This window comes from Arabidopsis lyrata (genome assembly GCF_000004255.2).
Source record: "Arabidopsis lyrata subsp. lyrata unplaced genomic scaffold ARALYscaffold_5, whole genome shotgun sequence".
Classification (NCBI taxonomy): domain Eukaryota; kingdom Viridiplantae; phylum Streptophyta; class Magnoliopsida; order Brassicales; family Brassicaceae; genus Arabidopsis; species Arabidopsis lyrata.
Window position 1 is genome coordinate 16,629,311 of NW_003302551.1, and position 16,668 is coordinate 16,645,978.

A 16,668-nucleotide genomic window follows, 5' to 3' on the forward strand; every position below is an offset into this window, starting at 1 on the left:
ATATTTGTAGAGAACAAATACTATTTTCTTCGATTAGCAGCTTTTTAGCTTACATTTGATTATTATATGAATGAACAATTGTTAAGAAAAACGTTGTTGACAATAACCGATGTTTAGAGTTAAGCTGCATGGACAAGGTAAGATTCGTGTTCGTGACTAGTAACTCGGAAGTCAATAAAGTACCAATAAAAACTATATTAAAACTAAATAAAATAAACAAACAAATTTGTAAGTTGTAATATTTAATTGGGGAAAAGTTTTCAGGCGTAGAAAATATACAACAAAAAAAACAGTAACAAAAGACAAAGGAAACAAAAAAAGCTAAAGCAGATTCCTTGACCAATGTAGTCGATGCTCATAATTAAAAACTATTATAACGGTTATGCGTTCGATTCATTATGGCTGTAAATGTAATTAGGTTTAAACACCGTATTGTATAAAGAAATCTATAACCTTAAAACTCTTACCGTACCCAAAAATCAAATGAGATTCACATAAAATTCCATAGTAAATATTTCTAATTAAATTTTACATAAAGATTTGCACCACCATAAATTAATTTAATAAATGTATATAAAAGTATTATTTTTTGTTTTTGTTTGTCCATGTTCACAGATATTGTCTTTGGCTTATTGATATGTCAAACGTCATTCTCCATGAAATAACAGGTCGAACATATATAATCTAATATTTTCAAACACTCACAATCTTGTTAGATTTTGTTGTGTGTATCAGTGTATCTGTTATGAAAAAATCTTCACACATGACTTCAAGGCATGGGGCTAAATTAGCAACATATGTGAAACTGTGATATATTAATTATAAAAATGATATTTTTATACTGGACATTTAAGTGTTGTTAGTATGTGGATAAAAAAAAAATCTTATTCATAACATCCAAATATCACCAAATCATGATTTGATGTCGTTAAAACCCTAGAGATATATGAAAGTTTAGTAGTTAAAATTTTATTTTAAGCAAAAACAATTTCCTGAACTGTGGTTTTTAAAAAATTTGATAGTAATTTATATTTTATCACAAAGTTTAGGGAGAGTTCAATATGCTATAAGTTTAGTCATTCGGTGTAGTCTCATATACTATATAATTAGATAATATATCTATCGTGTTAGATTATCTCTACGGTGAGAAGTCGTAATTTGTAAGCTGTTATAATAACATATTGAGTAGCTGACAAAAACATTAATTAATTAGTGCGATTTATTTCATCTTGTTATGATAATAGTATAATTCAGGAATTAGGATGCATCGTCCCATAATCTAATATAAAATAGTATGTCGGTTTAGTGAAAATTAAGCTATTAGTTTTGACAGTGGAACTGAACCAAACCTTTGTGAAAAGTTGAAGAAAAAGTGGAGAAGAAGAAGACGACAATGTGATTAATTACTTGTTCAACTTGAACACAATTTTAACACGCAACCTCATCTCTAATCTTAGTTTCTAACAATTCAATTACATTCTCTTTTACATAAATATTTAATCTTGCCATTCTTTTACTTAACTGGAAAGCACTTCTTAAATAGCTTAAGTGTCTCTTTTCGTTGGTTAAAACTTAAAACTCTCTTTTTTATTTTGAACGAAAAAAGAAAGAAATTCTCTTTTACAATTTTGTTGTCACAAATTTTTTTACCTAATTGAGAAGTATGGTTATAGCTTATTGTTGGTAGCAATTTTCACTTGGAAATCTCAATCTTTATGTCCATAATTATATATAGTAGAATTAATATCATCGAGAGAAATGGCGTAGTTCTTACCATTTATATTCTCCTGTTTAATTATGTTTGTTAATCATTCCATGATAACCCAATTGTAATCAGAGCCTTAATTTAGTTGTAGTCATTTGAAATTTGAACAATAAGGAATCAACGAGGAGAGGAATCGGAGTCTACGACACAACGAAGACTAGGTCAAGTATACATTTATAACCTATGATCAAATTTACGCATTTTGTTTGCCTTCTAGGTGACATCGACTCTATTGACCCTAACATACAAACTTTTTTTTTTGTCAACACTTAAAAAGTTTAAATATTTCTCCAAATGCGACATAACTATTTAATATTTAACCTATGATTAGCTGCCAACAACATCTTACTTTACTGATAATAATTAAGCATTGATACTTAGACATCTTAGACCAACATTCACTAAATCTAAATCTATAACTTATTATTATTTGATAGATACAGTACAATGTAAAGGTTTGAATGTATGCTTTTAAGTAGAAAGTAAACAATCATCTATACAATTTTACATTTTAGGTACCCCATTTTATCAACAAGAATCTGACCTTGAGTGGATTTTTTTTTTTTTTGGTAAACACAATGTAAAAAGTTGGATGTAATTAACAATTTTTTTTGGATGTATTCATTTGATAAAAACAGCCATAGCCATATATTAATTATATAGCATTATTAAAAATGATTCCAAAAAATTACTTATAAAAATCATTAATTTTTTTTAAAATGTATTTTTTTAGAAACATGAATTTATTGGTTTATTTAAAAGCTATGAAATTTAAGATACTAATCTAATAAAATACTAAAAATGATATGACATGTGATTTGATAAAAAAAATCTTAATATCTTCTCTGATAAAATCTCTAGATGCAAAATAACCAAAATTTGTTTGGTTTAGTTTTGGTTAGACCACTCTTCTTTCAATTCTGCTACAAAATCTAAATATAATTTTTCTCATATTGGTTTCTTACATCTTCTCGGAACTTGAGTAGCACAAAGGCAGTACAATAATGCGAAGATTGAGTGTTAGGTGCGTTAATTGATAAAGTTGTAGATATGAGACCAAAATGACAGAGATTGATTCTACTTTGCATCAGACCGACACGTAAGCAAAGCTGGTTTCAAGAAACACTGAATCAAAACCAAAGAATGTGTTTGTTAGATTACAACGAGCCAGAGAGAGAGAGAGAGAGAGAGACAGAGATAAGGATTATGCAATCAGCTTCCAAATCTACTGCGTTTGGGACCATGAAGACAATCATACCCCAAAGAATCTACTGTCTTTTTCGTTTTTCTGTTAACCGGACATTATAGTCTTTTGGTTTAGAGAACCGGAATTAACCAGTCATTTCCCTATCGATTACCAAAGGTCAAAATCAAGCAAGAAAATGGGTAATTGGCATAGCATTTATAAACTTCACCTACAGAAGAAGAAGATCATCGTTTGTGATTGTCAAAATTGTGGTCCTGTTAAAAACGGCATGACAACTTCATGGAAGAAGAGATCTCTATCAATCTTATGACTCCTCACAACTTGGCTATTGGACGTCCATTTCCGGATTATCCACAATAGATGCAATCAACATAAAAACATTTGTATGTGCTTTGTGCATTGAGCTACTTGAATAATCAGAGCTTATATTTGAGTTTAACTAGTGATTAGTCTTCACTCCTCAGATACCTCCAAAACCTAATGCATTTATGGCAACCTGCACATGAATAAACGATATGCAAGTTTATACAGAGGAAATGACATGATATTAAATGTATATATGCAAGTTTATACAGAAGAAATGACAATAACGTCGGATAAGCTTCAATGCTAAGAGCCAGAATCTCTTAAAATCCAGTTTTAGCTGAATCTAGATCTCCACTGTAGAGATAATATAGATGTTCACTTTCAAAATTCCAATTTTTTAAGACGATTGATCACTTATATCGCTTCTAGAAGCTTTTGAGATTTGATCCTTACAAAACTGGTACATATCTGTATTTATTTAATATAAAAATAAAACGAGAGATAAAGAACTAATCTTCTTACTTGAAGATATGCGTGTATATCAAGTTATCATAAAATATCCTAAATTGAGACCCTTAAGCGTTGTTGGTAATGTAGTTTCAAGAATCGTTGTTGATGATGTAGTTTCAAGCAGCAAATATATATTTTGCAACATCTTTTGTTAAGTTTTTAGGCGATATATACAACGACATATATAGCTCTGATTTTATTCTTTCTTTTTTATTTGAAAAGTAAAAAGATTCAATTTTTGTTCTTTCTCTCGTTTAGTTTTTATTTTAAATAAAAATTAGTTCTTATTTTAAATAAAAATTAAGATACAATATCTCCTAACTCCTGTATATATATCCTAAAATCAAAACCCATAAGGAGATATATGCGTGTATATATCAAGTCCATAATATAATCCTAAATTAAGAACCCTAAACCTTTGTTGGTGTAGTTTGGAGAATCATTGTTGGCGATGCAGTTTCAAGGAGCAAATATGTTGCGACATCTTTTGTTAAATTTCAGCAGAATTCATATTTGGTCTGCGGTAGGGATACTGTTAGACCAAACATCCCGACATTTTGTGAAGAAAAAACCCAAAAGCTTTCGGAGTATTGGAGGTGAAGACAAGATCAGTGAGTTGTCCGACGATTTGCTCGTGCACATATTGTTTCTAGTCCCAACAAAAGATGCAGTGGCTACTATGATTTTATCAAAACGATGGCGGTATGTTTGGACAAAGGTGCCAAAACTTACGTACCCTGCAGAGAGCAATGTAACTCTAGTTATTGGCGGTTTACTTGGTCGTTTGCTTGACCGTTTATTTGGGAAGAGTGATAAGCAAGAACGGTTTATTGACAAGTCATTACAAGTCCACAAAGCACCTGTATTAGAATTATTACATATAGAACTCGGTCCACGACGTCTTGATGATGTTGATGTGGGAAAGTGGATTGCAAATGCGATTGATCATCGTAAGGTGCGAGAGCTATGTTTCATGCTCACCTGGTCCGCGGAGCCAACCAGCTTGCCAAAGAGCCTTTACACATGTGAAACTCTTGTCTCTCTATGTCTTTCCGACAAAATTCTCATTGATGTTCCTTCTTTGGCTTGCCTTCCATCCCTCAAAGGTCTTAGACTTTCCTTTGTGGTATATAAAGATGAAGATTCTGTCGTTAGACTTTTATCGAGTTGTCCAATTCTCAAATCTTTGGTCGTGGATCGACATCATCAAGACAACGTGATTTTTTTTAATATAAACGTTCCATCTTTGGAATACTTATCATATGATTATGTGAAATTGGGAGCACAAAACGAAGGTATTGTGGGGACTTTGGTTATAGATTCACCGGTTTTAAAGAAAATCTTTATTACAGATTATTCAGGAGACTTTTGCTCGTTTGAGAATAAGCCTCGCCTTGATAAGGCAAAGATCAACCTTTTACATTACCCTGATAACAAATTTATGAGATCTCTTTCCTCAATCATGTGTCTCGAATTAATTTTGAGCGTTGCAACGGTTCGTAGTTCTCTTCTCGATTTCTTTTTTTTTTTTCAATTGTTGGTATGATCACATTTCTAGCGTTTAGTTATGTGTTGTTGTGTTCATTGCAGCTTGCGTGGCTGAACGCTATTACCTTCTCTCGGCTTATAGAGTGTAAACTGATTATTCTAAACGAGTTAGAGTACTGGTTGGAACCACTAATGGGTTTGCTTCAAAATTCTCCTAATCTAAAAGTTCTTTTCATCGACCAGGTTTGTTACCTTCATTTTTTATTCATGCAGTTTTGATGGATTGATAAAAGCAATAGTAAATGTGTTTTCATATCACTTATTCACTTGTACGTTGTTTCTTCGTAGTCATTCAAACGACTCGAAAAGGAGTTGCCAATTTCATGGAACCAACCGAGTTCTGTTCCCGAATGTTTGTCAAACCATCTAGAGATCTTTGAGTGGAAAGGATATAGAGGAAGAAGGGAGGAGAAAGAAATCATGCGATACATCCTTGCCAACTCTAAGTGTTTAAAGAGAGTTGGAGTCTTCTTGAGATCAACCAACAAGGATAAGACGATGAAAGAGTTAGAATCTATGTCTAGGGTTTCGACATCATCCCATCTTATATTCTCCACTCAAGTGGAATATATGAGCGTCAACAATGAAGTAATGAGTGACTAATCTTTTACTATCATATGGATCATGCATGTCAGCATGTGCCATTAGTCAAGATATTGTTTTTTTTATTAACATTATAAGGTATTAAAATTAAATTACAATGTTACAAAATTGTTGTTCCATATCTAGCCGCATGATTCAAGTTTTAAAAAATCAAACTCAAAATCCCCAAATTCAAAATCAACGTAAAGCATTATGAGCTAATATAAGAAACCTACAACAGAAAGAGAATCTAAAGTTCTAAGTAAAAAAAAAAAAATCGTCTTATGAGTCCTTTATTCATACTCCTCCTGGAGGAAAGAGATGTGTATCAAACTTATGACTCCATTATGAATCACAACATGGCTATTAGACAGCGATTCCAGAATATCCACAACAAATAGGTGCAAGCAATCTAAATGTGAATGTGCTTTGTGAATTTGGCAACTTGAATAAGAAGAGATTAGAGATTGAGCTCAACTAGTAGTTAGTCTATATCATAGACGGCTAAGACAATCAATAAGGAAACCCTTTTGGAAATTGTTGTCTTGTCGGTTTGTTTTTTCATGTACAGAAGGAAAGTGAAATAGAAAGAAACAGAGGAAGCCTTAACACACACTAAGAGTTGGTGAAACACATTGAGAGAATGCTGCTTGTAGTGGCTTCACGAGACTAATGTCCTCTTCTTTCTTGGATTTCAGGTTCCACACAGGTAATCCCATATTACCACCATCTGCAGAGTCCATGTTTCCTCCAAGATATTCTCTTGGTATTGGAACCTAAACAATATGAAAATGTGAAAAATGAGTTTCTCCCTGGTCCAAAACTAAACTGGAGAAAAGAATATAAGAAGAATTGATTCTTACCATGTACGGTGGTGGCTGGGGAAACACTTCAGGAAAACAATGAGTAAGATAAAACAGACCCATGGGTGGAACCTGAAATAACCAAAGGAAAGATTTTCAAGACTAAAAAAAATAAGAGAGCATTAACAGAGATTCATGACTTGATCATGTCTTATGTTTACGTTAAGTGAAGTGAGATTTGTCTTGTCAGAATGAACCAATGCAACTGCTTCAAGCTCTCGTTCCTGTGGAAAACAGTATATTAATTAGTTTCAGAATTCCTTATCAAATATCACAATTTGAGTCCTTAAGTTGATTAAGCATCAACATATCGGTCTGCTTTGCCAAAATGTATGAAGAACATTCAAGCAAAAACTTGTCAATCAACTTACCTTATGTGATGCAGAGACAAAAGAAGCACTTTCGTCCAAGTATGGTATCTTCAACAGTAAAAACGAAAGAAAAGAACAAAATCAATACCAACAAGTATACTCTAGTGACAGAGCAAGCAAAGTAAAACTACAAAGTGTTCTTAAGCAGTCTCAGGTTCAACGTGTTGAGTTATAAGCATCTGGGATTTACAAAGAAGACACCATCAGATTTTCATTGAACAGAAACGAAGACAAAAATAGTAAAACCTGATCAAGAACGTTTGATTTCCCGGCAATGCAATGAGAAAAACTGACAGATCCAATTGTTATATTTGCAGACTCTACTAATAAAACCAGCCTCGAAGAGATTATTTGGATCGCTAATGTTCCGTAAACAAGAAGAAAAACCCATAGAGTTTAAAGAATATTGCTTCGTTACCTGGATTTGATCTCGTTCGTTCTTTAGATATACCTTGAAATCTCTTCGTTAACAAGAGATTTCAAGTAACCCTGCGATACAAGCAAAAGATTCTACAATCAGAGAACTGGATTTGGTTCCAAGAAAACTCTGTACACGGGAGAAGCAAACAATACCATTTGAATACTCGCAATTCATCCATGACTTAGGGTTTTGTAAACACGCAAGAATTGATAGGTCGATCGGATTACAGAGATTTGAGAGATTTTGGGTTTTAAGAAGATGGAGCAAGAATCTCAAGAAGAGAGCGAACGAGTTGACAAGAAAGAAGAAGAAGAGAAACGAAAGATTTAAGTTAAGAGATCAGCTCCACCGATCTCAATCGCTATGCAGAAATCGACGAAAAAAGATCACAGCGACAACAATGGCTGCTCCAATGCAAATCTCCTTTGTTGATGATGATTGTTTCGTTGTTCTTGTTGTTGCTTTGAAACGCAAGTTCTTCTTCACCAACGTGAAACCCACTGAATTCGGCCTTGTTGGAGCACTCTTCTCTTGTCTCTTGAACACAAACCCAAAAATCATCTTTGGATTTTGATATTTGGAAATGAGTTTTTTTATGAAACAAATCTTTCCCGCTCGGATTTATAGAAGCCAAACTTTTTAGCGAATTTGTTGAAAGAGCCCCTCAACTTCCGCCATTTCCATATTATAACCCTTAAGAATGCTTTCTTACATTTAAACCAACCAACTTTAGTCCGTCTGCGACACACAACACCTGACAAACGAAAAACGATGCGTTTTAGATTGTTGGAAAACAACTGACATTTCTATTTTAGGTTCCATGGATTCTGATTTCTTCTTTTCTATCACTGAAATAACATCCAAAATCTCTTCGTTTCTATTTAACTGGACTAGACTTTGGCAATTTTGGCACACAATCTAATGCAGTATTAGACTTCGATTGTGTATGTTATGACCCCCAAAAAAAAATGAAAAATGAAAGATTGAGCTTAATTAGTGATTAGTCTTCACTCCCCCAAGCACCTGCAAAACCTGATGCATTTATGGCAACATGCACATGATATCAAAATGCATTCGCGATGTATGCAAGTTTATTATACAGAGGAAACGACGACAGTAACTCTTAATTTCCAAAACGACTTTACACTCCATGTCAAACCTCAGACTGGAATATCAACTCAACATGAAATGCTTTACTTTTCCGGTATTTTTGGTAAGAAAGTACCAGCAAAGAGATGATATGATCCATCGGTTCTCTCACGAGATGGCGGGAATATCAAAAAGAATTGTGCCCAAAACATCACCCAAAGCAACAAGCAAGCAATGTATTAAGTTGCCTGAATGGTATAGCTAAAGTATGAGGCTTCACTGTTCTTTTGGGTAAGGAGCAAGATGTACATAAGCATCACATGGATTGTGATTCAAATCCATCATTAAATCAAACCAAGTATTCAACTTATCAACTTTTATGTAAACCAACTAAAGAGACATCTTAAGATGATCAAGAAAATCCCGCAACAGAAAATCATCAAAACCACATTTTTCAAGTCTTCTAAGCATAATTCTTCACCTCATTACGATTCGCTAAAAACATTACACATAATCTCATCAACTACTTGATCCAGCCATCTCCTCAGCCATCTCACGCTGCGCCTTCTCCGAAAAAAGCTTTGTTGCTATCATATTATCCATAAAATACTCTCTATAAGGATGATTCTTTGGAACAAGTTTCCGAAAGTTATCAAACTGTTCTTCTGCCTTGTCTTTCTTCTTCAACAATGTGTATATAATTCCCTGACAAAGATACGGCCTGAAATCTCTTGGTTCCTCCTTCACAAGCTCTTGATAAAGCTTCAATGCTTCACTATGCTTTCCTTCAATGACCCGAATCTGCGCCACGAGTAGCTTAAAATCCCGAAAATCGTTGTGATTATTCTCTTTTTTGCACTTCAACATTGCTTCCTCAATTCTACTCTCTACCTCTTTCAAATCAAGACCTGCATCTGAATAAGCCATAAGCAAGCCGTGATAAGCTTCAACACGAAGCGGATCTTTAGCCAGAATCTCTTCAAATCCAGTTTTAGCTAAATCTAAATCTCCACTGTAGGTGAAGATGTTTGCTTTCAATACTGGCCATTCTTTTTCTTCAGGTTCCAATTTTATCAGACGATCGATCACTTCTACGGCTTCTGAAAGCTTTCGAGATCTGATCTTTACCTCCATCAAGGAACGAAGAGCGTCGACATCAGAAGGGTGAGTAATCAAATGCTCATCAAGCGCTCTCTCTTCATCTTCCAAGGTAACGTTTTCTTTGCTTTCTACTGACGGTGGAGGCGCGACGGGAGCTGCAATCGCCGGCGATTTGAGATGGAGATTCGCCAATAGCAGCGCCGCGGCGGTTGTTAGAGTGATGCATGTGGATTTCAAGAGACGGAAAGGTGTGGACTTTGGGAGAAGGGTGATAGAGTCTTGAAATTTGGAGGACGAAGCTTTGATTGAAGCGGATTTGAAAGATGAAATTGGCCGAATTGAGGTCCTGAAGAGGTTTTTCGGGAACGATGAAGAAGAGGTGTGAGTGAAGGAAAGTTGAAATGGCTGGTGATGTAGCTGTAGCTTCCCCAGAGACTCCATGATTGCGGAAAGAGATAGATAAACCCTAAAAACCTTGAGCAAGTAAAGAGATAGGAGAAGAAGAAGATCAAGCCTTTCGATTCCGAATATTCATTCTCTCCTCGCTGCACATACTACGACAGCGTTTTGATCATTGATGGGTCTTACGCTGCGTTTTAACCTATCCAAAAAAAAAAACCAATAAATGTTTCAGATTGTGTACCCAAACCGGTTTCTACTACTTAGCAAGATGATGACACAGTGTAACATTCACTTTGTGTTGTAAAGTAAGTAACTGTAAAATAACTCTTACAATAGCCATGGAGCAACAGTTGTTGTGGTCGAAAAGTGAACACAAGAAACCACAACAACAACAGATAAGAAAAAATTAGGCACAAACCTTTCTCTCTTTCTTTCATTTCTATACATGAAAATCATATATAATAAAATGCTACAAAAACACAGGAAAGTAAAGGATACACAGAAACTGCAGATTTCTCCAAACGTCATCTGCTGTTTCTTCTTTTTTTAGTTCTTTTGGTTGTATAAAAATGGATGAGGGTTTGGGTTGAAGGGTATACTCTGTTCCCGGCTTCTTGTGAAGAAGGGATGGTTCAGTGCTTCTCTTGCCTTGAACCTCTCTGTTGGATCATATCGAAGCAGCCCTTGTAATAGGTCTATCAGATCCCCGGCTGAGTGATCCACATGCTGCATTATCAGGTTCTGCAAAATGCAAAAACTGGTGTCCTTAATTTCAATATTGCAGATACGCGACTGTCAAGTCCAATGTAAGGTTATTTACCGGTAGCCGGGGAAGTTTCCATACTGCTTTTAAGCTGTCTCTTGATGTCGCACCTTCAGGCCAGTCTAACTTTGCACCTCGCCTGAAGTATTTCTCAGAGCGCCGGCTGCAAGAACCGTTTTGATTTTGATATAAGAAATGACAGTTCAAATTATTTTTTGCTGGTATCTGATGCTGCTAATAGGATGATCTTGTTGTTCTTACTCGGCTCTGAGCACCATATGAGGTGGTAAAGGTCCTAGGACCCTTTCCATCATGGCCAAATGTTCCAAGTTTTCATGCGTTTGGAAAAGCGCCTCTCCCTGCAAAGTTTAATCCAGAAGAAACGTTTATGGAGACATGGTGAGATGAACCCCGGTGTACTGAAAAACATGCTAACATAAAGTTACTCACCGAGCAAAGTTCAACAAGTATGCAACCAATGCTCCACAGATCGCATGGATAGTTCCATCCAACCCCTGCAATAATGTTCCAAAAATCTTAAATACCATTACTATACAAAAAAATAATAATCATCTACATAGATGTATCAAAGTCATAAAAGTTTACCTAAGATAACTTCTGGTGCGCGGTAATGCCTTGTGGATACAATGTAGTTATGGTCTTGATGTTCAAATGTTGTACTTCCGAAATCAATGAGCTTGATGGCACTTGACTTGGGTAGATTCTTGAAGTATGACCCATCTTTCGTGGGTCGTGACAGAAACTAGATTTTCATGACCACAAAGGAAAAAGGTCAGCCAACTCGAGTTATACAAGTTTCTTCATGGATGGATATCATATTAGCCATGAAAATAAACGAGTCCAGATAGTTGATTACTCACCTTATAATCAGGTATTTTGATATATTCAGACGATACCAAAAGAATGTTCTCTGGCTTCAAGTCCGTGTGGATCAGCCGTAAATCATGCATATCTGTCAGAATGGAATGAGCAAAGTCTGAGTACACTAGTCAACAAAAGTCTCCAGAAATAACTGTCTGAGCTACATGGATTCCATGGAAATTGCAGTATCACACGAGAAACATTAAGTAATAACTATTAACGCATAAGTCTTGTATCAAAAAGTTCCAAAAAGAAAACTGATTCATGGCACTAATGGACTACTATATAGAAGAATGGGTCAAGAATATTCCACACACATGCTACAGACTCCAAAAGTTGTCTGCCAAGCTCCCGAACAAGGTCAATGGGAAATGAACGGTAGCTGTTTTTGCGGAGAAAATCATATAAGCTTGGCCCAAGCTTCTCAAATACCTGTTGAAACCATTTAAACCCATCCGCAAGTTCTTTTAACTCACATAATATTTGGGCATGAAGAAAATTTTACTTTCCCCTCAGACTTATCAAATAAAGGTAACAGTACTTACAATACAAATATGATTACGATAGTCAAACCAATTCCGTATTTGCACACAACTGCAAGGAATTGAAAAGCTTATACCAATTGCAATAAATTTAAGACTGGCCAAGAAATTGTAAGAGGAAAGAAATATCTTACCGAGAACCACCAACATCATGCCTTGTAAGCCTCTGCAGCACATCAATTTCTATCATGGCAGCTTCACGATACTTGCTTATGGACCGTATAACTTTGATTGCCACGACTTCTTTGTTTTTATTATCAAAACATTCCAATACTTGTCCGAATGTACCTGCCAGAATAAAGTCCAATTGGTTTAAGAAAACTGGCGACCAAATAAACATATTTCACCTACACTTTGATATAAGGAAATTCTACTTTGATTTATAGCATGCATATTAACAGAAAGAAAAGCAGAATAAACTAATCATAATGATTATATAAACATTTTAGCAAGAGATAACTAACCTTCACCCATTTTGCTGAGAATTTGATCTGCAGGCACAATAGAAGAGGCATGTCAATGTAAACCTCCATGATAAAGTCTGTGAAACGAAACAGATAAGATGTCGAAAGACTCTGTAACATTTAGACTCACATCGTGGAGTCAAAGTATCTCCAACAACAAAGACATAATGGCCATCTTTATCATCTGGTCTCCAGGGAGGAGAGCCCTGACGAGGAAGGCCATTATAGAACATGTTTGGGTAAACAAAATTGGGAACTACTCCGCTCGCAAACTCCGGACCATAGTACAACGGAGGTTGAAATACCTGGAAAAAAAACACCAGCTGACACTTAGCTTAAGCACAAATATAAAAATCTTAAATTTGTAGTAGTTCACACAATTTGCAGTATAGTCCAAGATCAAAAACACAGACAATGAGTAAAATCCAATTTGAGAACTATGAAAACTAGAAAAGAACATCCCTTTATTACAAAGGACAAAGATATGTAGACAAATCGTTACCGTGGGTGGAGGAGGAGGAGGAGGAGGAGGAAGAAGAGGCGCAGCAGCATCCCAAGTCAATCGGGGCCGTTTCCTGGGACGCTTATCAACGATCCTATGAGGGAATTCAACATTCCTCTGAGTTTCCAAGATCATGGCGATCGAGCTAGCTTTATCACGATACACACTGCTTTGCATAAAGGGTTATAAAAATGCAAATCCAGAGCTGAAATTCAAAAACCCAGATTATGAACAAAGAGAGAATTGTGATTGATTTTTCGAATCTAATTAGAGGGATAAGATTCCGAAATTCGAAACCCTAATTATCTTCAATTTGGGGGGATCTATCTCCAGAAGATAACTAGAAAAGGTGGGAAAAGTAACAGAAAAATATATATAAAAAAGTATTAAGTAAATGTAGCTAATAAACTAACCGCAAATCTCTCTCACACAGAGTAATTTAAAACGTTGAATTAGACGCTGTCGTAGTTTGATCGCCGGAATTCAGATCGGAGATACAAACAAAAATGCTCACTGAATTGGAATTGAAGAAAAAATCTCAGGAGAAAATATTTAACAGCGAAAGAGACTGAAATGAGAGAGAGAGAGAGAGAGAGAGAGAGAGAGAGAGAGAGAGAGAGAGCGAACCTGAGGAAGAGAACAGCGAAGGGGAGAGAGAGAGAGGCTTTGGAAGTTCTTAATGGGCTTTTCTAGTCAGGCCTTTATTAAATATCCGTTGACTAAAGAACGACATGATGTTTTTTATTGTTCAGGGTTAAAGACGACGTGGAGTTCAGTTATTGAATATCAGAACAATGCGGTGTTTTCTCCAAAGTCTTTTTTAATACGGAGGAGAGTCGTTGATTAAGGAAAAATCTGAAAGCAGCCATGGAGATAGCCGCCGCTAGCAGTGTCTCCGTCGCGCCACAATCGCGTCAACTGTTGAATGTGTTCTCCAGGAAGCTAGGATCCGTCTCTTCTCTTTCGTTTGGTTTCTTTGAGAAAGAATATTGCTTTAAGAGCCCTAGCCTTCGTGTGTCTGCAGCGGCTTCCATGGACGCCGTCATTGCTGAGAAATTTTCTCCGGCGAGTTTTCTAGACAAGAAAGAAACCGGAGTTCTTCATTTTGTGAAGTACCATGGCCTCGGCAATGACTTCATTTTGGTACTTTTGTTCTCCGTTAAATTCTCAAATTTGGAAGGAGGATGAAATTTGACCCAAGTGTATCGAATTTTTGAAAATTGGGTTTTGTAGGTCGACAACAGAGACTCATCGGAACCTAAGATTACTCAAGAACAGGCGGCTAAGCTTTGCGATCGAAACTTCGGTGTTGGTGCCGATGGAGTGATCTTTGCAATGCCAGGAGTCAATGGTACTGATTACGCAATGCGGATTTTCAATTCAGATGGTAGTGAACCAGAGGTTCGATTTTCGATGATAAAGGCAGTTGATTTTGGAGTTGATATGTTTGAGTAAGTTGTTGTTGCGTTCGAAGTCATTGGCCTTTGATTTTGGTTGTGTAGATGTGTGGCAATGGAGTTCGATGCTTTGCCAGGTTCATTGCTGAGCTTGAGAATTTGCAGGGGAAGCATAGGTATCTATATTTATATTGAGAATTATCTGTGGAGAGTTCCGAGTTGGGCCAAGCTTGATGTAACATCTAGTGTCTTTTTATGTGTTTTTGTAGTTTTACAATACATACCGGTGCTGGCTTGATTGTTCCAGAAATTCAAGATGACGGACAGGTAAATCATTTGGATTGATGTCTTATATAAGGTTTAGTCGTGTCCATGATGATGGATTAGGTGAAGTTTGAATTTTTATCCCTTTTTCTCGTCGTTTGCAAGTTGTTTACTTCATTGTGATTAATATGGGTACAGGTTAAGGTTGACATGGGGACACCGATTCTTAAAGCACAAGATGTGCCCACGAAGTTGCCAGGGAACAAAGGTGAAGCTGTTGTTCAGGCAGAGCTAGTTGTTGATGGAGAAAGCTGGAATGTGACGTGTGTTAGTATGGGCAATCCTCACTGTATCACATTTGGTAAAAAGGGCGGGCCGGTGCGTGTTTGCTTGTTGGACTTCTAGTTGTCATTTATCTACACATGGAAATTCTCATCATTTGTAATTTTCCCTTGTGTCAACCAGAATCTGAAAGTTGATGATTTGAACTTACCAGAGATTGGTCCAAAGTTCGAGCGTCATGAAATGTTCCCAGCTCGAACTAACACAGGTTAGTGGAGATTCATCTGCAGATCTATCCAGATTTCCATGGATAGATACAGCAAGCCTTCTCTACTATATTTGGATTTATATCCCTTAAGTTTTCTTACAGTTCTGTGCTTATCCGCAGAATTTGTTGAGGTCTTATCACATTCTCATTTGAAAATGCGTGTGTGGGAGCGCGGAGCAGGTCAGCTGATTCCCCCCGAATCTCGAATATAATTCTTTGTTGATTATCAACAGTCTCTGTATCCTTATATGCTTAATGCTTAAGCATACTTAAAACTGCAGGAGCAACTTTGGCCTGTGGAACTGGAGCCTGTGCTCTGGTTGTTGCAGCAGTCCTTGAAGGTCGAGCCGACAGGGTAAGTTTGGAATTTCAGAACTAAAAAACTAGATAACAGTTTGCAAAAAGGTACATTTTCAGATTATACAATGGTATGCAGCTCCTAGTCTTCCCTATATACACATGAATCATGATAGTTTAGGGAAAAAGCTTTGTTTATGAATCCTGACTGTTGCAATGAACGGTTAGATGATTTGATTGGTATGCGATTGATGAGATTATGATCTTACTAAGTTTTCGTTTCTTGTATATTCATTTGAGCTTAAATAAGTTTCATGTTTGTGGGAGAATCTTTTATTCCTTTTCTTGGGTTCTTCACTCTCACTTACTATTATTGGGTTTATACCTCGAAAGAGATGTGACGGACACAAATATTTACGTTAACAAGATTGTCATGAGCTGAGATTAGCTGCATGAGGTTATACATACAAATGTTGACCTTGAGCTCATCATATATTTTTATTGGTTTATGGTGGAACAGAAATGCACGGTGGATCTACCGGGCGGACCATTGGAAATAGAGTGGAAACAGGAAGACAACCATATCTACATGACAGGTCCTGCGGAAGCTGTTTTCTACGGATCAGCGCTGCTCTAATGGGACTTCACAGGCGATGACTTGTCCTCTACTGTTGTTCTTTTGGGGTCTGTGTGTTCTAATTCAAACATTCTAAGCTCTTACCTGTCCCGCTGGATTGTGTTTCATGGATTTGTTTATGTACTATTGTTTTCAGATTAAAATTACAAATCTTTTGAATTGTTGCATTTATGTTCATAATTTAAATCTTCTTTTTCTCGGAATA

At 36.1% G+C, this 16,668-nt stretch overlaps 4 protein-coding genes and 1 long non-coding RNA gene across 7 annotated transcripts; 2 read left to right on the forward strand and 3 right to left on the reverse strand.

Annotated features, from left to right (window-relative positions):
• The first annotated feature begins 4,115 nt into the window (after positions 1-4,115).
• LOC9313993 (putative F-box/FBD/LRR-repeat protein At1g22000) lies at positions 4,116-6,010 on the forward strand. Its single transcript, XM_021026738.1, has 3 exons — positions 4,116-5,283; positions 5,379-5,470; positions 5,624-6,010. The coding sequence occupies exons 1-3, from the start codon at positions 4,240-4,242 to the stop codon at positions 5,937-5,939; spliced, it is 1,452 nt and encodes a 483-aa protein (XP_020882397.1). The 5' UTR covers positions 4,116-4,239; the 3' UTR covers positions 5,940-6,010.
• A 375-nt stretch (positions 6,011-6,385) lies between these two features.
• Positions 6,386-8,538, reverse strand: LOC9312280. Its single transcript, XR_002332159.1, has 6 exons — positions 7,726-8,538; positions 7,571-7,641; positions 7,153-7,200; positions 6,943-7,005; positions 6,782-6,853; positions 6,386-6,694 (listed from the first exon to the last, which is right to left on the reverse strand). It is a non-coding gene; the product is annotated as an uncharacterized LOC9312280 (long non-coding RNA).
• Positions 8,539-8,972: 434 nt separating this feature from the next.
• LOC9312281 (protein SLOW GREEN 1, chloroplastic) lies at positions 8,973-10,308 on the reverse strand. Its single transcript, XM_002877880.2, has one exon. It carries the CDS (start codon positions 10,202-10,204, stop codon positions 9,182-9,184), a length of 1,023 nt encoding a protein of 340 aa, XP_002877926.1. The 5' UTR covers positions 10,205-10,308; the 3' UTR covers positions 8,973-9,181.
• A 117-nt stretch (positions 10,309-10,425) lies between these two features.
• Positions 10,426-13,993, reverse strand: LOC9313995 (serine/threonine-protein kinase AFC1). Of its 3 annotated transcripts, none has more exons than XM_021026737.1 (14): positions 13,946-13,993; positions 13,732-13,831; positions 13,319-13,484; positions 12,947-13,121; positions 12,817-12,843; positions 12,487-12,640; positions 12,356-12,404; positions 12,128-12,242; positions 11,810-11,901; positions 11,535-11,691; positions 11,379-11,443; positions 11,190-11,287; positions 10,986-11,091; positions 10,426-10,906 (listed from the first exon to the last, which is right to left on the reverse strand). In XM_021026737.1, the coding sequence occupies exons 3-14, from the start codon at positions 13,451-13,453 to the stop codon at positions 10,712-10,714; spliced, it is 1,368 nt and encodes a 455-aa protein (XP_020882396.1). In that variant the 5' UTR covers positions 13,454-13,484; positions 13,732-13,831; positions 13,946-13,993; the 3' UTR covers positions 10,426-10,711. The 3 variants fall into 3 exon arrangements, with proteins under 3 accessions (XP_020882396.1, XP_020882395.1, XP_002877927.1); XM_021026736.1 differs by having other exon boundaries at positions 13,319-13,523; positions 13,946-13,991; XM_002877881.2 differs by lacking the exon at positions 13,946-13,993 and having other exon boundaries at positions 10,446-10,906; positions 13,319-13,523; positions 13,732-13,919.
• A 49-nt stretch (positions 13,994-14,042) lies between these two features.
• On the forward strand, positions 14,043-16,666 carry LOC9313996 (diaminopimelate epimerase, chloroplastic). Its single transcript, XM_002876167.2, has 9 exons — positions 14,043-14,461; positions 14,552-14,719; positions 14,821-14,891; positions 14,985-15,042; positions 15,178-15,357; positions 15,445-15,529; positions 15,650-15,709; positions 15,811-15,884; positions 16,347-16,666. The coding sequence occupies exons 1-9, from the start codon at positions 14,186-14,188 to the stop codon at positions 16,461-16,463; spliced, it is 1,089 nt and encodes a 362-aa protein (XP_002876213.1). The 5' UTR covers positions 14,043-14,185; the 3' UTR covers positions 16,464-16,666.
• The last annotated feature ends 2 nt before the right edge of the window (positions 16,667-16,668 follow it).